The sequence below is a fragment of the Stegodyphus dumicola genome, chromosome 7 (genome assembly GCF_044657685.1).
Source record: "Stegodyphus dumicola isolate Sdum_Otavi_A_Nest chromosome 7, ASM4465768v1".
Lineage (NCBI taxonomy): Eukaryota > Metazoa > Arthropoda > Arachnida > Araneae > Eresidae > Stegodyphus > Stegodyphus dumicola.
The window spans coordinates 28,062,476-28,085,343 of record NC_140774.1 but is presented as its reverse complement, the minus strand read 5'-3'; the positions used below and the strand labels follow the sequence as shown (position 1 = coordinate 28,085,343).

The window sequence follows — 22,868 nt, the reverse complement described above, 5'->3', positions numbered from 1 at the left end:
GAGTTATCAAGGTCTCCTTAAATAATCATATCAAATGAAGTGGAAAACTTTATTTATAAAGTGATCATAATTTTTTCCAAATGAAGCAAAACAGCTTAGAATTGAACACAGCTTAGAACTTCACTGAGATCAGAGATATAATGCTGAAATTCTCCTTGACTTAAAGTATATATTACAAATTATAAAATCATTCACAAAATGAGGATTAAATCACTGAGTAGTAAATTCAATGGTCCATAAATCAATGCACAGAAAATGTATTTATAATTGACCTGAACTCAACTGAGTAGGGTCCGTCCTCTCTTGTTTTTACCTTAGCTCAAGAGGGTATACATTATGAGAACCTTCTAAAAAAATCAGTGTTGAAAAGTTTTCAATTTAGGGTAAAAATTTCTCGCCAAGACATCGTAAGGGTCAATGGTTTACGCCTGTAGCTTTTTTCAATATATTATCAGTGGTTCAATATAAGTTTATACAGAATTACCAGTTCTACAAAATAATCAAGGAATTAAACACATGCAAGCACCGTGAGTATCCTCAAATTGAAGAACATATAAAATATATGAGGAAAAAATAAGGGTTTCTTAAGAGACAAAACAGACTTATATTTTGGGAAATAATATATGTTTTGAAATTTAAGTTCATTTTCTCTTGAAATATTGAAGACAAAAATAAAATAAAAATCAATGAAAAATTTTGTTAAAAAACATAACCTACATTACAAAAATACATACAGACAATTTAAAAAATATAAAGTAGCTTGCTATTAAGTTCAAGCAACGCATAGGAAAAACACATTAGCAAAATCATAACTTAGTGATATAATTAAGTTTATAGTCAGGACTCTGCAGTCAGTAGGGAAAATGACCGACTCCAACTCTGACTCCGACTCCTGGAATTTTAATGACTCCGACTTCCTCATATATATATATATATAATAATTAAAGAAAAGAGAACAAACTATAAAAGACCGATGTGGTCAAAAATTTGCCCATTGAGCTATATACAGTACAAAGTCTGTAATCCGGACGTCCATAATCCGGAATGATCTATAATACGGACCTCAAAGCTGCAAACTTTATGCGCATGCGTAAACGCATTATGCGCGTTTAATGTATAATAACGGACGGTATAAACTAGGCTAAAATTATCTAAAGCATTTCAGTTAATGTTGCAGATTGCGCTGTTCCTTAATCTTCTAATATGTAAACATATGCGCATGGGTTACAGCTTATTTTTTAATATAAAATAAGTAATAGATGCTACAGGAAAAAAATGATGGCATAGCAAATTATTTATATTAATTAGCATTTATTATGAAATAGAAAAACTGGCATTAGTTATTTCTAAGAAACAGTATAGCTTCAGCAAGATCTTCTTTGTTGGAGGCCTATAGATCCGATTTGATAAACTTCAGAGCTGAGAAGAGTCTTTCCACACTAACTTGAGTAGGAGGAAGAGCTATTACTGTTAGGGCCTACTTCTTTTAACTTTTCATGATAGATTTTTATAAGTTCTAAAAGAGGTGTCTTGCAAGCCCAATCATATTTCTCTATTTCTTCAAAGGCCATGTAGAAATCTTGTTTGTATTTTTTTTTTTTTTTTTTTAATTTTTATATCTAAAGGTTCTTGGTTATTTATTTTCATTCGCTTTGCCTTAGCCTTTTCAATATTATGCAAAAATATTTCTCAAAATCTAATTCATCACTAGAAGAGGATGATAGAGACTCAGTTGCAATGTCTGCAGTTTGACTGTCTGATTCGAATTCTCCAATTGTTCTGAGAATAATTTCATTCTTAATGAAAGTTCATAGATGACTTTCTTTAACTTTTTAATTTGTTCGTCATCCAAGAAAATTCGGTGTTTCGGATCTACATATATTGAACCCAGCAAGACCTCATTCTCTAGCAAACTAGTTTCTCTATTCTTTATTGAAGAAATGATTCCTTCTGCAATAAACCTGCCATTTCAGAAAGAACAAACATCCTATTCTTCCACTGTCACCCCCTGTCAGTTCTTCAGATTGCAGCTTTTTTGTGGCTATATACGGTGTAGAAAGAAGAGTTTCCAATTCTGCAAGATCATTCCACAGTCTTTCTCTTAGTGAAACATTAGGATTATCTACTTTAAAAAAAGTTCTTAATTCTAAAAACTCTTTATCATCAAATATGTACTTCCTTATCGTGTTGCTTGATCAATAATTGCTCCTTTTCCTGCTCGCTTTCTAAGAATGGCATCAATTTTAGGAGTTCTTGCTGTTACCTAAGTTTACCAGTGAGATTTGCAACTAAATGAATCAGTTTAATTGCTAATGGCAAATATCACTTCCATCATTATACTTATATACAAGTATTAATATGTCAATAAAATAGAAAATAATTATTTATTAATGTATACAGTCCGTAAATAAAAATAATAACTCAGCTTGTCATTACTGTTTCAAAAGAATATAGTAAAGTTAAATTAAATTTAAATAATACACCTGCACTATTGCTGCAAGGAATGAAATTTGAATTTAACAAACATTCTCTATTCATAAAAAGCAAATTTAAAGTTAATTAAATTTTAAATGAAATTGAATTACAAATAAATGATTAATTATTGCTGCAAACTAATCTACAATATCATTCAAATTCTGAGAGCATATGTAAATAAAAATTCTTAACTCAATTTTTGGACAGGAAAATTTTAAAAAACTGGGAATTTAAATGGTATTGCTAATTAATTCACTAATGAAGTATTGTATTTAAGCTAAAATGAAGTATTGTATTTAAATAGAAACTGTAAGTAAAATTAAGTAAAGCTAAGTGCAAAAATAATTTATAAACTAAAGAAAACCAAATTATTAGAACTTGAAAATTTGCTTTTTACGAATAGAGAATGTTTGTAAAATTCAGATTGTCATTAATTTTTTTTAATTCATTTTAATTTTATTTCAAATTCAAACTGTCCAACAAAAACTGGAGCCGGAGTCTACTGGAGCTGGAGCCGGAGTCGACCTGTTTTTAGAGACTCCAGCTGCGACTCCTTTTACCCCAAAATCTGCCTGACTCCATGACTCCAACTCCACAGCTCTGTTTATAGTAAATGTTTCTAGAAAAGTTTATTAATTTATGATTTCACATATTTTAATTTAATTTATACCATTTTATCCAGATGTTAAAAATTCTCAAAATAGGTTTTACCAAAAATTCAAAAGCTCTGAAAAATAAGTATTCACCCTAACCATATAAAACAGGTATCATTACATTTCGGTTGACTTAATTTCACTGACACTTTCATAGATATAATATACAGACCTATGCTCATTAAAAGCACTATTGCCTGTTCTTTTACAACTGTCTTCAGCTCTTTAAAGGTACTGCATGTTAAATAAAACACCTAACACAGAAATTAAAAAAAAAGAAAAACTTATTGTTATATTTAGATTTTTCTGAAACAATTTTAAACTAAATTAACAGGTACTTTTTTGTTATTCAGATTGTATATATATTGTATGTATATATGTATGTAAAGGTGTGAATGTATGCTTGTACATACGTATGTGTGTTCATATACACACATACACTTCTGAATCTGGTTTCAATGACAGAAGAGTACTGATAATCATGATAGGCAAACTATTGCAGTTTAATCTTCTTAGTGGCAATAACCATCTTTATTCAACCATGAGATTTTTTGTTTTGTTTCAGCAAACCTTTGCTGAATGCAAGTTTACATCAATAACACATAGCATGTATGGCAAAATTGCATTTCATAAAGTTAATTCCCTGTGGAAAAATGGATTGGTATAGTTCAGATTAAGTATATATAATTTTAACATATTTAGTATATATAATTTTAACAAATCTAAATATTATTGTAAATGAAAGAGAAAAATGAAATAAATGTAAATTGAAAGGATTTCTATTATTGCTTAATAAGTAGGTACGTAATACAATTATATTTTTTAAATAACTGATGATTTTTGCTTGGAAAAGTGTCTGATGCATCTCATTTAAAGTTTTGATGCAAGAAATGCAGAGTTTTTCAATTCCTCTCATAGAGTGTGTTCTTTTTCTTCATGTGGGTTAATCTCCATTATAAAATCAGACAGTTTCTGTAAATTTTAACAATTAGTTTAACTTCTTGTACATTAAAGGTTTTTTATTATGCACCATCGCTGCTTTCACCGTCAGTTGGTGTTATAAAATCATCCAGTTCTTCATTTGTCATTTCAGATTTCTCATTCTCAACTAATTCTTCGAATTCTCCTTCTTCCAGATCTCAAAATTCCTTGCCATTTATTGCTTTTGCAATGTGTGCAGTTTCTTTGGCTTCATTTTCAATCAATGGAAATTCTTTAATATTGCTGACAAATTTTGGCTCACCTTGATGCCAACAAGCATTTATTTTTGATGAATTCACATGTTCTGCTGTGAGTTTAAATCATTTATATGCAGTGTCTTACCTTGAATTGCATTTGAAATGCCATTAATGCATCACTTTTTTCCTTCATCTAGTGCTTTATTTGCAGAGATGTAAGCATGCATAACATAATAGGCTTTGAATAATTTTATGACTCCTTGATTAATTGGCTGAATTAAGGAAGTGGTATACGACGGAAAGAATAAAACCTTTACATTTGAATGCAATGTTATGAGGGTTTCAGCACTGTATTGTGGAGCATTATTGAGAATTAAGAGAATTTCAAAGCTCAGATTTTGCCGTCCTAAGTAATGCTTGACTTCTTAAATGAATAAATTTTCAAACTACTCATTAAAGACGGTTGCTGAAATGCAGCCAGCACTGTTCATCTTACCGTGTGTAACTAAATTTCTTGCACTGGATAAATGAAATGGAAACTATCAAGATAGCACATATACCAAAATCCCATTGCACAAGTTAGAGTTCAGAAAGGGTTAATGTATTTGGCATACATTAGCTTATAATTGAAGTTTTTAAAAATTATCTTATTTCCTTTAATGATGTTCCTTTATGGGCAATTTTTACTTTGCCGAGCATGAATTTTGTGAAGCTAAAACAATAACACTTGCGTTAAAAAAAGTCTACATAAGAGATATATTGCATGTTTTCAAGGTAAATTTAAAAGATATAAGGAAGGAAAAATTACTGTGCATTATAATATATTACAATAATATTTGTAACTACATGTTGCACATATACAAAACCAAAAAGTAAACTTACCATAATACCAAATTTCATAATTTTTAAAAAATTCATATGATGTAACCCACAGTTTCTCATATGGTTCTTTTTCTTGGAACATTATTGGAATAGATGGATGAAGAGTGAGATCATGGCCCAATAACCTTTCCTCCTCATTTATAACCTAAAAATATTTTTGTTGCATTTGATTAGCATTCTTGTGCCACATTAATTAAATAAAATAAAAGATTGAAAATTTAACTGTAAATTTTTAGTTCTGTGTTTATTATATTCAATAAAATATATTTTAAAAAATCAGAAGTAAAGTTTAATTACTTGCCCTATGTTCAAAGTTGGTTATAGTTATAAGAAAATTATTTAACTAGTATTCATTTTTCATATTTTATGTAATAATTTACTTATATGAATTACTTTTTAAGAGAATGTGATTTTTAAAATAATATATTTCAATAAAAAATAATGTGTTATTTAATGTGCATAGACATATTTGTACACTTTGATATCTTTTAAAAATTTTGACTTTAAAAGCATTAATTTAATTAGTTAAAATTAATTAAATTAAAATTTAAAGTAATCATTTGGTACTAACATGCTGGATATTGGATTTATGTATGTGCATAAATAAATTTGCTATTGTTGCAAATGCCAAGCAGTTATCGTTTAAGCCATTAAGTATTTAAATGAATTTTTAACAAATGACTATAATGAGTGTGTGTGAACTAGATGTTTTAAGTGAAAGAACATGCCCTAAAATTAAATACAATTTTTTCCCGTTAAAATGCAATTTTTTTTTTTGGTTTCTGACTAGATGGTAAAAAAACAGAAAATAAATAAATAAATAATAGGAAGAAGGGATGAAATTTTGGATGCAGTTGAATACAATGTATAAATAGTAAAATAAATCAATTATAATACCAGCCCTGGTGTAAATAACATATTAGAAGTAGTTTCTTAAATATTTCTTTCAATATTTTAATACTCTTAGCTCTGCTTACTTATTTGATTCTTTTCACTAAAATGTTTAGCCAGACTCACATATTTTCACACAAACTCATTCAAAATTTAAATATAGTCTGCATGGATTATGCTTCTACAGATGAATGAAAAATGCTTTTCAAACATAAATGCTTTATCAGCTATTCAAACCTGAAAGATGTTCAGTTCTTAAAAAGCAGAAATATTGAACAGTTACAGGAATTGAAAATGACAAGCACATTACATACATTGATTTTGGAATCCTTTAAAAAGAAAATAATAATAATAATAATAATAATAATAATTAAGCTTATTTGTGATCTGCAAGATTTTTTTTTTTTTTTAAAGATTAAATTTATAAAAGTCTATCTAAATTTAATCAACCAGACATGTTACTCAATGACAGCTTAGATTTTTATTTTTCATAATCCATAGTTAATAACTATGTAAAATCTAAGAAATAACCCATAAATAATGAAATACATATTATAATAATAGTTTTTTTTTACAGCTAATGCTTCTTTGGCTTCTACTAAGGATTCATGAAGATATCGCAGATTTTCAACAGCATCCCTTGATTCACTTAATGTTGCTTCCTAACAACGAAGAAAAAAAATATATATATTAAACTTAAAATATGATTGATTCTAAAATGAAAGTAATAAAAAGAAAGATAAAAGAGCTTCTATAAAAATTCAGTCATTTCTTATAATCAATCAAAGCTTTTATTATGCATTAAAATATGCTTTATTATTGCTTTAATTAATAAAACATTATAAAAGTGATCAATAAGAATTCATGAAAAATACCTGAGTTAAAGGCAGATTTTTAACTTTAAAATAACAACCGTCTAAAATTCTGTTCAACATATTAATTCTTTCCACAAGTTTATTTTCAGCATCTTCCCTCTTCTTGCGCAACTCAATTGATGTCTCTTTGAATAATTTTGACATAATTTTTGGCCATCTGAACATTGTACTGTGACACATTAACTCTTTCTCTGTGGGAGAAAAATCACTTTATTTTCAATACAGTTTTAAATAGAAGCATATAATTAAGTTTAAAAAATTAAAACTCATTTTTGCAGCTAATTTTAAACAAACATGAATAATTCATTACCAGAAATAGAAAAAACAGATTATGTAACAAATACTTTTGGCTGCTTAGCAATATAAGAAAACACTGCTTGACGATTACTAAGGAATATATATTTTTCAGAATAATTAATAAATAGACATTGATTGAAGAAAGTAAATTTATCACATATTTAGTGAAAGTATTGTGCATTATTTACGATGCTAAATGGCATAGATTTAATGCCATGAGATAGGAAAAAAACAACAAGAAAGATGCTTATTGAACACACAGAACTCACAGTAAATGCTCTTTCCTATCGAAATGATATGAATCCTTGATTAAGGTATACAATCTCAAACACTAATGCATGCTTTATACCTGTTATGCAAGCTCTCCACTAAACTATTAATAACAGTTTAGGAGATATTGTTTCCATTAGAGCAGTAGTGGAAAGCCTTTTTGGGACCGCATGCTCCAAACCTTTTTTGAGGGGGGTGTGCCGAAAACCTCTTTGATTAAATCCCCATCGAAGAGCGGTTTACCATGCTTTGCCAGGCACAGTGAAATTTGAAAGCTGGCCATTGCTAAATGGTTTATTTTAGAAAGATAATTGCAAAAAACAAATTTTCCGATAATTATAATTCCTTAATTTCCCCTCAATAAACAACCTTCCATTCAGCTCCATTAAGTTCGGCAACAATCTTGTTATTGGTGTTAAAGTGCCACCTGACACTAGATATGCAACACACAATACTTTCCTCGCACAGAATGCATAATGCTTTCCTATTGTGTTCAATAACTCCAAATAAGTCTGTCCAGGTCTCTTGAAATAATCTTCCACTTTTAATGTTAAATTTTGCCTTTTTTGTTGGAGTCATTTATGAGGGTTCAAGAGTTGGAATATAGAAAAGCAAAAAATTTTAAAATGAAGCATTAAATATAAATCGATCATATACTAAAAAGATGTAACATTATTAGCCAATAGTAAGGAACTGGATTTTCACGAATCAACAATCTATGGCTGCAGATTAAAATACGAATAGGAGACAGCAGTAACGTTAACCCGGATGTCTCTTTGCTAAACTTCTAACTTTAGATTTCATATGCTTCTTTTCGGCTTTATTGGGCTTATTTTGGCTGAGTGCATGTGAATAAACTTGACTTCCCTACTAAGCTTTCGTGTTTTGCTATATTATCAAATTGCATATGTTTACATTATATTTGTACATTCAGTTTAAGATATTAAAATAGAATTATTCATAAGTTACCCCAAAATCCCTAGATCTGAAAATTGGAATCTATTTAACAATGAAAGTATTAAAACTAACTGGCAGTCTGCAATAAATTTGAATTCGTATTGCAAACATTAGCTGCTTCTAGTTTGGCATACACTTTGTCATGTAACAAGTAATGTGATTGGCCCAAACAACTGAAACATCATAAATTGAGTCAATGACCATGTATATCATTTCTATGGCGATATATGAAAATCTTATATCTAGGCTTATAGGACCTATGCTAGTGGCATTATGTGACAAGTAAGTGAAACATTCAAGAACATACTAAAACACTTATTAAAATTACATAGTATCATTTTACTGTGATTATTGATTAAGGAAGTAATATTTTAGTCATGTGCTGGCTGATGAGGCTCTGCATGCTGACTGTGGCATACATGCCATAGGTTTGCCATCACTGCATTAGAGGTTTTCAGACATTTCATCTGTCCTCTGTGTGTGTGCACTGTCATTTAAAGAGAAGAAAATCTGGGTTTACTGTATCATTGAAAAGATGGCTATGACCCAAGAGAATCTCAATTACTATTCAGCATAATAACCACCTTCCAATCACACCTTGGCACTAGGGATCTTATGCATATTCTATTATTGATATAAGGTTTCCATATAACCTCCACACTAACTGGTACTGAACAGAATGTCCACAAAGCTGATTACTATAGCAGAGGAGTCGGTGAATGAATGGGAATAAAGTATTACACACAATGGCAGGAACATCACTTCACATGTTTGAAAGTAGGTATCATCACATTCTAGTGGTACTGCATCAAGATTTATCTGGGTCATGCTCAACTTTTCAGTGGTACAGTGGTTCTAGCTTTTTGTTCATGAACAATAATGGATGCCCACACAGGACAGTAGAAATACCCGAGATTCTCCAAAGCAGTATTTCCCAACACGAGGCCCATGCCTCACAAGGTGACAGTTTGAAAATGGAATCGTCCAGAGTTTAAGTGGACAAGGACATTAAACTTTCCAAATTTTCTTCAAGAAGTCAATATTTTCAACATTTAATTTTTTATTCCCAAAAATAAAGAATAAGGTGAGTGATGTATATGCAAAAATTTTTTAATTGTGGTGCATTTTAAACCTTTTATAAAGAATTTTCGCTGCAGACATGGTCATTTAAATGCTTTTAAAGGGCATTTAAATAGCTGACACATTACAATTTCCAGACATTTTTTGCACATGTCAGCCAACGAATTCATTTTTTTACTGTAAGAGCGGCAGCAAGTATATTATTTTTCTTTTGAATGGCAACAGCAGTTGCTTTCAGCTTTGTTTGTATTTAACGGTATGACAAAGTTTTTAATTGATCTTATATTTATTTGTTTCAGCCCTTAATTTTAAGGCACATTTGAAGGTAAAACGCACTACTCATATTAATTCAGATTTAAGTTATTTTCAAACTTTAAAGAAAAAAAAATTGAAAAAAGTAACTTAAAGTCTCTATTTACTGCTCATAATGCAGCTGTTAATCATACTCTTGAGGCTAGTTATCAAATTTCATTACTCATTGTTAAATCTGGGAGAAGTCATACTATAGGGGAGAATTTAATCAAACCATTAATATCAGCATTTCTTAAAACTGTTCTAGAAAAAGATGACAAAGACGTTAAAGCTATGCCACAAAGTAACAATACTGTTAGCCGAAGAATAGATGAAATGAGAGAGGATATTGAAATAAAATTTGTTCAATAGCTGAAAACAAAAACTTTTCAATGCAAATGGATGAATCAATTTTGAGAGACAGTGAGGCTGGACTTATAACTTACATAAGCTATGTTGATAAAGGTGTTAAGCTATGTTGATAAGATATGTTGTTCTGTAAATCATTAGATAGCACTATTACTTCCAAAGACATTTATAGTAAGCTAAAAAATTACTTAGATGTCAAAAACATACCAATGAAAAATCTAACATCCTGTGCTACAAATGGTGCTCCTAATATGATGGAGAAGAAACAGAGTTGCTGAAAATTGATGAAAGATGTGAATCCAGAAATGCGTCTTGTGCATTGTGTTACTCAAAGAAAAAAAAACCTGGAAACTAAAAACATTTTGCCTGTTCTAAATGAAGTACTAAATTCAGTTATAAAATGTATTAATGCTATTAAAAGTAGTGCCAAATGTGAATGTCTCTTCAAGTTATTTTGTGAAGAACAAATGAAGACTATGTGAGACCTATGCTTCCCACTGAAATAAGATGGCTGTCAAAAGGAAACTGCCTGAAAAGATTTTTGGAACTATTCGATATTCTTAGTTATTTCTTAAGTGACAAACCTGAAATGAAAAATCTGTTAATAGTTGAAATCTTTGCAAAACTAAATGGATTAAATAAACAAATTCAAGGAGCAAATAAAACTCTGTCAATGCAGAAGCAAAGATATTTGGTTTCATTACATTTATTGAATTATGTCAGGCATATATTTACAACAAAAGATGTTAAAATTTCATTCATTTAAAAAATGCGAAGTGACTGATACCGAGATACAGGTTATTGTCGATCATCTGAAAATTTTATTGGCTGCTTTAAAAGAAAGATTTTCTGATTTGAAACATATTGATTTCCCGACTTGGATAATGCAGCAGAGCTGGGACGAGGGTGAGGCACTTACCTCAGGCGAATCACTAGAAGGGGCTCCAAATTGGCTATATGAATTCGAAAATTATGTTTTTAAATTTGTCAGTTATTATTAGAGGACATAAGCTTCGTCAAACTTAAATCAATAAAACAATAGGAAGAATTGCAAGAAAACCTGAAAATTAATGCAATGTGCATTTCGATGTTATTTCTTACTTATCAAAAAAGAATTTTTTGACATTTTCATTTGAAAGTTATAAATAATTGGCTATATTATTTTTCTGGATTTATAAACAATTAAAATGATTTAAAGATTATAATATAATTAATTATGATAAATTGATTTAATACATTTACTTTGTTTAATACAAATATAGCTATTTTGATATATATATAGGGGTGCACAATTACCTTTTTGCATCGGGTGAAAAAATATCTTGGCAGGGCTCTGCAACCAATGTTAGTGGATTTGTCTGATATTTCAAATATGCAGTATCAAGAACTCACAGATATGCAAAATGATGGCTCAACTAAAACTGTATTTAATATAGAAGGAGCAATGAATGGTTTTGTGAGGAAATTAAAATCAAATATCCAAATGCAACAAAATATACAAGAGACCTATTGTTACTGTTTCCACATTCATATTTAGCTGAATGCAGATTTAGTGTATAAGGTATTTCTCCTACCTTATTAGCATGCCTTCATAGTGTAGTGATCAGCACACTCAGCATGTACTTGAGAGGTCTGTGATTCGAGTCCCGGTGAGGGCATTGCTCAGTTTTCATGTCTCCCACATCGAAATAACCTATAGACTCTACAATGGAGCCCGAACTTGTTGAGATATTTGTAATCGCATTTTCATTAGTTAAAAATATCTGTCACATCTGATGAATTCTGAAACTTAATCCTATTTTATTTGTTTATATTTTCTTTATGTTATATTTCATTGACTGTTTTATGTGTCGTGTTTATGATTCGCTAAATTATGATCTGCTGTAAAGTGATATATATATATAACCTCTGTAAACCTTTTCTCTCTCTGCGTATTGCTCTGTAATGAATGTTTGTTTTTCGAACTATGGCATTTTAAATGTTCAACAACAGAGCGTGGTTCGTCAAAAGTTAAAATGCACTGATCTTTTTTTTTCATCGAACCTTCTATGCCAGTGTCATATTTTATTGTTCGTGTGATTTTGATTTTTTTTGGTTTTTCGTGAATGATGGCTTTTTCAACCAGAAGAGTGAAAAAGAAGTTTTTGGTGTTGCGCCATTTGATGGCGTTAATAACTTTATAGTTTTTGGTGTCAAAAGGTTCAAGGAATTGGATACATTTTTAGAAACAGAAGCAAGTGCAAACAGAACTGCAGATGTTTTGAAATCAAAAAAGTCTTAAGCCTTAATTCTTGCGCTTTTAAGTGATAATATTCTCGCTTCTCTTCAAAGTGAAGACATGGCATGTAAAATATGGAAGAAACTGCAAGCTACATATAGTGCGAGTCAAATTTTAACACGTAAATGTTTAGCTACCATAAGAAAATCTAAAGATGAGACATATCGACAACATAATGAACTTGTTTAGTAATTTACGCATCTCTGGATCTGAAGTAAGTGACTTTGATGTTATTATTTACATTTTAATATCACTGCCAAAGGAATATGAAAATGTTAAGGCACCACTAGAAAATCAACCAAGTGATAATTTGAGTTTGGATTTTGTTACAAACAGACTCTTGAATCCCTTATGTTCGATTACAAAAATGAAAATAAGTATTCTAAATCAAATATGGACAACTCTGTTTTTATTAGTGCTCATAAAGAACTGTTTTGCAAAAGAAAAGGGCATTCTGCTAAATTCTGTAGAAAAAAAAAAGAACTGCGCCTGTCATAGCTGTGGGAAAACTGGTCATTTCAAAAGTGAATGTTTTGATAATTCTAAAAAGCAGGCAAATTCAAATAGTAATAAGTATGCATCACCTGCAGTATCTTTTATGGCTGGAAATCTTGTGCATGATCAATTTATTATTGATTCTGGCACAACTTCTCACATGTCTTCTCACAAGGAATGGTTTACCTCAATTAAGCCTAAGACCAGAGCTGTTAAATGCACGTCTAGATCGGCGGTTTTAGAAGTGAAAGGCATTGGTGACATTTGCGTCAAAACTAAGAATGGTTTTGAAATAATGTTTTGAAATGATGTTATTTACATTCCAAAATTAAACAGGCAATTAATTTCTGTCAAATATTGAAGCATAATTTTTAAAAATGAAATAATTTACATTGAAAACAAAAACAAATGTTTTAGATTTGGATATTTGGACAAATGCAGACAATAATTTAGTGATTTTTCACCAAATCTATTTACAGTTTTAGCAGCAAAGAATGATGATTTATGGCATATAAGACTAGAACAATGTTGTGATCAAAATTTAAAACTAATGAATCTTCCTGCAAAAGAAACATTTTGTGAAGTATGTGTTCATGCTAAACAAAGTGCATTGCCTATAGGAAAGGGTCCTCGCATAAAAGAATCCAAACCATTTATAACTATATACACTGATATATGTTGTCCAATAGAACCTCAGACACTCCATGGGGAAATGACTATAATTGATGACTACTCGCGATTTATGGAAATAAGACTGCTCAAAAGAAAACAAAAAGTGACATCGTTGATGAACTTAAACTATTCTTTAAGTTGAATCCAACTGTCACAAAAAAGCACTGTGACAAAGCCAAAGAATATGTCAGTTGAGAACTTTATTAAGTTGCTAAAAGAGCAGTTATAAAAATACATCCTGCATCTCCTTATACACCTTTTCTAAATGGTGTTGCTGAAAGAGCAAATAGAACTGTACTGGAAAAAGCTAGAGCAATGATACTTGAGGCAAATTTACCAAAATTCCTTTGGGGTGAAGCAGTTATTACGGCTGCTTATATAAATAATCCACTCCCAAATAGTTCAATTGACAATTGTGTTCCTTATTTTCTGAAGTACGGTGAAAATCTTGATTTGACAAACATGCATGTATTTGGCTGTGATGTTTATACTCTTGTGCCACCATCCCAAAGAAAAAAACTAGATGAAAAATCTGTCAGAATGATATTTGTAGGTTATTCCACAATGGGATATTGTTTAATGATTACAGAAACAAGACGCATCATTGTTTCCAGAAATGTTAAATTAAAGAAAAGAAGAAAGTAGAAAATCAAACATACATTCCCAATAGTTCTATTTGAGTGAAAATAAAAATGATGACCTTGAAATTGAAGAAAAATCAATTTCAAACATTGATAATGGCGAATGAAATGCTACAAATAAGAAGGAAGAACAAAGAAAATCTACAAGAGAAAAGGCACAACCAGTTAGGTATCCTAATCCTGAGACTTACCAAATGATGTTTACACAACAAGACAGTCTGACATTTGATGATATTCTAAATCTACCAAAATGGGAACAAGAAATATGGAAAAGAGCTATGGACGAGGAAATGAAATTTATGGAAGATAACGACGTCTGGGATCTACAAAATTTACCCCCTGAACAAAGAGGCATTTGCTGCAAATGGGTTCTATGTAAAAAACGAGAAGGAACTTATAAAGCCAAGCTTATTGCTCGTGGCTTCATGCAAAAGGAAGGCATATACTATACAGACATGGTCCAGTGGAGCATCCTACTGATGCTGCCTGGTATGCTCCAAAGAGAAATCTTAGGTATTTGAAAAACACCTTAAATTTAAAATTGATATACAAAAAGGGTGATTTGGAAAGGGCAAACTTATGTTTGTATGTAGATGCAGATTGGGGGGGGGGGAGATACTCAAGCTAGGAAATCAATTACTGGTTACTTTATTATGTTTTCAAACTGTCCTATTATGTGGTGTTGTAACAAGCAAAAGTGTATTGCACTTTCATCAACAGAAGCTGAAATAATTGCTTTATGCAAAGGTGTTCAAGATGTTTTATGGATAAAAAATGTAGTAAATGAAATTTCCAATGTTAAAAATGTTTATATTTTTGAAGTTAACCAGTCACGTATTAAAAGTATTGTTAACGAAAACTTTTCAGGCAGGTTGAAATATACAGATATAAAATTAAAGTTCACTCGTAAGACTTAAAGAAAATAATATTAAAATTGAATATGTACAATCAAGTTTACAAATCGCAGATATGTAACTAAGGCTCTGTCCAAAACAAATTCTATAAACTATTGTCATTGAGCTGTTTAAAAATTGTGTAATTCTTCTATCTTTTCTATAATGTGCAATTAAGAGGGAGTGTTGAGATATTTGTAATCACATTCTCACTGGTTAAAATGATTTATAGATTTCTGTCACGCCCGATACATTCTGAAACTTAATCCTATTTTATTTGTTTATATTATATTTCATTGGTTATTTTATGTGTCTTGTTTATGATTTGCTAAATTATGATCTGCTGTAAAGTTATATATATAACCTCTGTAAACGTTTTCTCTCTCTGCGAGTTGTTCATTCGTCACTTGACTTCCGAGCGTGAAGGTGCTCTGTCCCACTAGTGTCTACATCCCAAAACGGCAGCCTATGAGAGAGGCGATTCTATTATTTTCATCGGGGAGTAGAGAAGTTGGAATGGTTTTCTGAGGAACGCCAGCGGCAGTGCGCGATGTTTGCTTACATTAGGAAGTTCAGAAAATTGCAAAGGTGGATTGCCTTAGTTTCTGCAGTTACTTTCAGGGAAATATTAGGCAGTTTTTTTTGGTTTGCTGATAGATGGCAAATAGATAATTTACCTTTATAAATCCGCGTTTATCTATTTAAACTTCAGAAGATTTAAGATGAAGTGAATATATTTAACACAACAGAAAGCAAGCTTAAGACTTTTAAATCTTTTAAAAAACAATACATCGATAATTAAAAATATTATTTATAGTTCATTACTAAAAACTTTTTACAAATGCATAGTTATCATATAATTAACAATTCATCCATGCATTATCTCATTATTTATTATAATTAAAAGAGAAGATATTATTTACAGTTATTTATTTTTATGTTTAAAAATTTGCTGGTGTCTTTTAAAAGATTTACAAGTCTTAAGATTGTGTTCTGTTGTGTTAAATATATTCGCTTCATCTTAAATCTTCTGAAGTTTAAATAGATAAAAGTGGATTATAAAGGTAAATTGTTTACTTGCCCTCTATCAGCAAACCGAAAAAACTGCCTAATATTTCCCTGTAAGTAACCGTAGAAAATAAGGCAATCCACCTTAGCAATTTTTTGAACTTCCAAATGTAAGCAAACATATAGTCCACTGCCGTTGCATTCCTCAGAAAACCATTCTAACTCTCCTACTCCCCGATGAAAATAATAGAATCGCCTCTCTCATAGGCTGCCGTTTTGGGATGTAGACGCTAGTGCTCTGTCCCCTCACTCGTCTTGTGGAGTCGCTAGGACTAACACGTGACAGCTTTGGTATCGACGAAGCAATTGTGCCATATATGCTTATCGCAGGGAGTTACTCGGTGCAAATAATTTCTTGTGATTAACAAGAAGAAATTTAGATTTTTTGGTCGTTCTGCAACCAGAGTACCAAGCTTGCGTGTCGGCGCTTGACAGAGGCACTGGTTGTATACATGGGAGATTCCACCTATTGCACACCCGGTGTGGTGCGGGCAAAGTGGCTCTTCGATTTTTTGTTTTTTTCTCCTGTTCCTGTGGTCGATACTCTTTTTGAGTATTACATGATACACAATGACAGATCATTTTAGGGATTCTGCTGCAATTCCACCAGATATCAGACCAGAAAAGAACAGAGATAAAATGTCACATTCACCACCTAGCTCACCAATCTCAAAAATCATTGCTTATCCGGAGGAAAGGAAAAAGTATTCCAAAATGAAGCGGAAACTGACCAGTTTATTACTTATGTTGAAAAACAATTACACATTCTCTCCACCGTTGAGGAATGCGCTAGACTCTCTGCACTAGCCCAAGACATATTAACTAGTGACACAATTATTTATCATGCTTCACAGAGACTACAACACTTTCTAATATGCATTTTAAACAAAACACATGTATTAGAAGAAAACCAAGTAATTACTGAAATTGAATATCGAGACTTAAAAATTAAAGAATTGGAACAAGAACTCGATAACTTAATGAATGCCTTACATGAAGAACCATTTAAGGAGCAACGTAAAAGACATAGGCGCCGTTCTTCGGCTTCTACAAACTCTGACAACGAACAACTTGAACCCGCCATTAAAACCGCAAATAGATTCAGTGGACTCGAAACAGAAATGAGTGAAATTAACATAGACAATGATGAGGAGAAAATGGAAAATGAAAGTGAGGGTACACCTAATCCGGCGGCCCCTGAGCCCTCGAACAGTAGAAAAATCAGAGTACCACCAATTATTATAGATGATGTCCCTCAAGCTGATAAATTCCTGGCCGATCTCAGTGTTCAGACGGGGAAAACAATTACAGACCAATTAAAAGGCACCAAATTGCATGTGACTCTCCCTGATGCAGATGCTCACAGATATGTGAGAGAAGTAATTAAGGAGAAAAAATTAAAATCTCATACCTATCAACTTTAGGATGAAAAGGTATTAAAAATTGTCATACGAGGACTGCCTGTAACTATGGACCATCAGTACATAGTGCAAGAATTAAGAAACCAAGGGTATGGAGCTACCTACATAAGTAACCTTAGAAATAGATGTGAAAACAAACCAATGCCGCTATTTCTAGTGCGTTTGCCGAAAAATGAACAAAATAAAACCATTCACAATCTCACTTACATCGGCTATCTCAGAGTTACTGTAGAGGCACTTAAAAGAAAACCAGGACCTCCCCAGTGCTATAGGTGCCAGGGGTTTTTCTAACTCATTATTATGCACTAGAGAATGGGTGCGTGTGAGATGTGGGGGCCCACATCGTTCGACGTCCGGCGAATGTCAGTTGAAACCAGAAGATCCAGCAAGGTGTTGTCACTGCGGGGGGCCGCATCCTGCGTCCTTTTCCGGTTGCCCGGCCATACCTAAAATAAAAAGGAAAACTAACAAATTCATCCCAAGTCAGCCGCCTGCCAATAACCCCTGGATAAACAATACAGAAAATTTCCCGCCACTCACAGAACCAGCTGCTGCCACCCAGACAGAAACCTCAGAGTCAGTGCAAAACTCTGATGATCTCCTCAGTCTTAAGTCCCTAAAAGTCATATGAAATGACATTAAAAATGGAATAAAAACAATTAAACAAAAAACTTCAATATTTGACAAAATAGAAATAATTGTGGACATTATTGAAAAAATCACTAGTTACATTTAACACTCCTTCTGCAAATAATAGCAGATACTACAGCATTCTCACTTGGAATGCCAATCTACTTTTTTCCAGAAAAGATGAACTAAACGATCTCATACTAGAACTCGAGCCGGATGTAATCTTATTGCAAGAAACTCACCTCAAGCCAGCCAGAACGGTGCTCTATCCAAATCACTTTACCTACAGATGTGATAGACTCTCAGGATGATGTGGCGGGGTCATCACGTATGTTAAAAGCAGTATCTCACACTTCAACAAGCCAGTGCTCACAAACAGCTTTGAAAACGTCAATGTCATTATCACAATAGACAATACCTCAATTGCAATTACCAATATTTACATACCACCCACAAATCATCTAAACATCACAGAGCTTAATAGTCTGCTCACTTCACACCCCAAATCTATAGTAGGAGGTGATTATAATGCAAAGCACCCTAGCTGGAATCCTGGTCGAGCAAACGGGAATGGCAACTTACTCTTTGATCTTATTAATTAAAATTGTTACACACTGCTAGCACCAGAAGAACCCATGCATTTCTCCCTAAACAGATCGACAATCATTGACTTCTTCATAGCAAGGGATTTTCCATATCAGCCCAAAATTACCTCTATCCCAGGACTCTCTTCAGATCATAATCCCGTACTAATGAAAATATTTACAAATGCTAGCTCCCCTTCACTACTACGCACAGTTGTTGTTACAAACTGGCCCAAATTTACTAATATTATTTCCAGTACAGTCTCAGGCAACCCCCTCATTAATAATAAAGAGGATATCGATAAGGAATTAGAACGATTCACCAATCAGATCAAAGCAGCTATTAATGATGCTACAAATACCTTCTATGTCAATAGACGTTTCCAACCCCTTCCACGTAACATAAGGGAGCAGATAATCATAAAAAACAGAGCACACAAACATTGGCAAAACACTCGAGACCCTCAGGCCAAACACAGACTAAACTCACTTCAAAATAGCATCAAAAGAGCAATCAAGGAGTATAGAAACAGCAAATGGACAAATTTTCTAAATATATTAGCCACTGAAGATAACTCACTGTACGATATCTCACGTAAACTCAAAAACTCCTATAAGCAAATCCCCCCCCTTACATGGACTGTCGGGAATGGCTTACTCTGACCTAGACAAGGCCAACACAATTGCAGATGTCATTCAAGACTCATTTACTCCAAATCCAGCCCATTATGGCAATGATCATATTGCACACGTCAACTCAGTGGTTGGCAGTGGTCTATCTTGGCATTCCAGCTCCACTTAATTTCACCTTTCTTGCCACACCAACACTTGTTGCTCAATTTATCAGTGCACTTAAACATAAGAAGGCTTATGGCCAAGACAGAATACCAAATAAAGCATTAAAAAATCTCCCCATAAATGGGATTACTTACCTTACTAAACTCATCAATGCTATTATTAAATACTCGTATTTCCCACCTGCTTGGAAAAATGCTTCTATCATAGTATTCCCAAAACCCAAGCAAAATAATACATTTCCACAGAACTACAGGCCAATATGCCTGCTAAGCAGTCTATCCAAAATCACGGAAAAAATTATTTTGTATTATATTCCCAAAAACATTCCAGTCAGCCATTATATACCCTCAGAACAGTTTGGTTTTCGTCACTCACACAGTACTACGCATCAACTTCTAAGAGTCATCAATTATATTACAGATGGTTTCAATGCCAAAATTTCCACAGGAGCAATTTTCTTAGACGTGTCAAAAGCCTTTGACAGAGTATGGCACAAAGGTTTCATTTACAAACTTATCAAATTGGACTTTCCAGATCATCTTATTCGACTAATAGCTTCATATCTTAGAAATCGCGCATTTACTATCAAAATTCGCAATACGCACTCCTCCACGCGACCCATCACAGCTGGAGTCCTCCAGGGAGCAGTTCTTTCCCCTCTACTTTATAAAATTTATACATATGACATACCCAAAGATGCCACTATCATACTAGCACTCTTCGCTGACGATACAGCCATTCTCATGAGGGCAATACATACAAATCACATTCGACTGCAATTACAAGATTACCTAATAGCACTCGAGCACTGGTTCACGCTTTGGAGAATTGCCATAAATACTAATAAATCAAAAGCAGCTATCTTTCGTAAAGGCACCTCCAATAACACCCCAAATTTGATGATGATATTGAATGGGTCTCTGAGGTGAAATACTTTGGGATCACTCTGGATAGTAAACTCACCTTTAGGATACACTTTGGTGCCATAACGAAAAAATTTAAAATGACAGCGGCCACTATGCGGCCACTCTTAGGCAGACACAGTGTACTCTCAATATCCAACAAAATCATACTTTACAAAATGATACTCAGACCTGCTCTTCTCTATGCCTGCCCTATATGGGGACAAGTGGCAAAAATGCACATAAAAAAACTACAAATTCTCTAAAATAAAATGCTTCGTGAAATAGTAAATGCACCATGGTTTATTCCAAATAACACCGTTCACACTGATCTCAAAATCAATACCATTGCAGAATATATACGCCTACTCTCCACCAACTTCTTTCAAACAGTTCAATTCCATCATAACCCAGAAATTTCAAGCCTTCGATACACTCCAATCCCTGTTGAAAAACACAGGTATCCAGCACATATACTTGCCTCTTAACGCAGGCATTAATACGGACACCGTCACTACTGCTACCACTCAACAAAGATACTGCATTAGCTCACACTTCGCTGCTAAACCAGTGTGGCCCTGCCACCACCGCCTCGCTGATTGAAGAACGGCCCACCTCAATTCAAAACTCAATCACCAGTCTCGAACAGCTCACCAACGAACTGATATGCCTACATATGAAACATAGTAAAAGAGCGCTTCACGCTCTGAAACTATAACAAAGCATATGATCTTCGTTGTCTCTCTTTGCATATTGTTCTGTAATAAATGTTTGTTTTTCGAATCATGGCATTTTAAACATTCAACAACAAAAAAAAAAAAAAAAAGAAGATGATAGTGGACGACGATCCTCTACCACCAGGATTTGGCAACTGGGTCTCTTAATCCCCAATCACCTTTTAAAAAGGAGAGTACATGAAGTATTTCTCCCGTCTTCTTAGCATGCCATCATGAAGTGTCAGCACGCTCAAAGAATATTCAAGAGTCGGCGATGTCAATGCTTATTTCTTCAACTTCCTGATTTAAAAAAAGTACTTAATGTCTCTTCTCTACAAGTGCTATAAATGATTTGAATTACTAATACTTAAAATAACATAGAAAAAACTTCCATTAAAATAATGTTGTACTTGAATTTCAGTTCCCCATTATATGTTTTAAAAGTTTATTTACTGTGTTTGCTCACAAAATTTCCTAGGATTTCTTCTTAAACCTATCATTCAAATTTCTTTCGTGAACTTTTGAATATTAAAAATTATGCATGTACTAGGGGGAGCATACGAAATTTAGAGAGGATTAGGTGGGGTATAACATAAAAAAGGTTGGTAAACACTGCTCTAAAGGGAAGGTGCTGAATGCATGAGATGGCTTGCATATTCACCAGACTCAAATTCCATATAACATGCCTGTGATATTTTCAGTAGATATGTTACATGAAGAAATCGTGTTCTCCAAATGTTGCAGGAGCTCAAAATCACCTTGAGTGATAAATGGAACAATATCCCTCCAAATTCTGTCTGTTGGACATAATATGTAGAAAGCATACATAAGATATAAAACATACATTAGTATACAAGAAGATCACACACCCTTCTGAAGGATTTATAAGTCATCACTGAAGCAGAAAGGAGCATTTTCTGTGACTCTTCGAAATTGCTCCAATGAAAATCTTTTTTTTTTTATTACCTTCTTTTTACATGTGGCAAAATCTGTTTGCACAATAAATAATGTAAATAATGCACAGTACCTTTACTAATTATGAAGTTTCATTTCTTCAATCAGTGTTTGTTATTAATTACTTCAAAAAAGGCTGTTTTCCTTAGTAATTGTCAAACAGTATATTTTAACAATTCAGTAGCAGGTATTCATGAAAGCAATGCAGATAACCAAGGCATTAGTTAAAATGATCACTATGCATCACATTTTTTTTTCCATAAACCGTGACCAGTCTAAAGGCAATTGAAAAAAATGACAACAGTTATGCAATTGGAGGCATACAGGTACTTGTTCATTGTTCTTCATTGGTTACATCAGAAAAAATACCACTCCTGATTGATTCCTGTGAGCATCTGGCAACCCTAGAAGTTATTCTGGATTATTCTAGATGAGATTTTTATTTCTTTCCCCCCCTTTTTTTTGACTAAAGAAAGGTGTGGACAGCTTTTTTTATTTCAACTTTAGACCAATTAAAGGAAATACACATTTGCATCACATCATTTTTTAGGTAACCTGACCAGGAAAAAATTTATTCATAAAATATTAATTTTTATTT

General features: G+C 32.5%; 1 protein-coding gene across 1 annotated transcript in view; it reads right to left on the bottom strand.

Moving 5' to 3' along the window:
* The window catches only part of LOC118199199 (dynein axonemal heavy chain 3-like), a 229,218-nt gene that overhangs the window by 170,602 nt on the left and 35,748 nt on the right, over positions 1–22,868 (bottom strand). The window contains exons 14-16 of the mRNA XM_085820011.1: positions 6,955–7,145; positions 6,655–6,741; positions 5,189–5,333 (exon numbers count right to left, since the gene is read on the bottom strand). Of these exons, the coding sequence (XP_085676137.1) occupies positions 5,189–5,333; positions 6,655–6,741; positions 6,955–7,145 (423 nt within the window). The remainder of the gene's footprint in view (positions 1–5,188; positions 5,334–6,654; positions 6,742–6,954; positions 7,146–22,868) is intronic.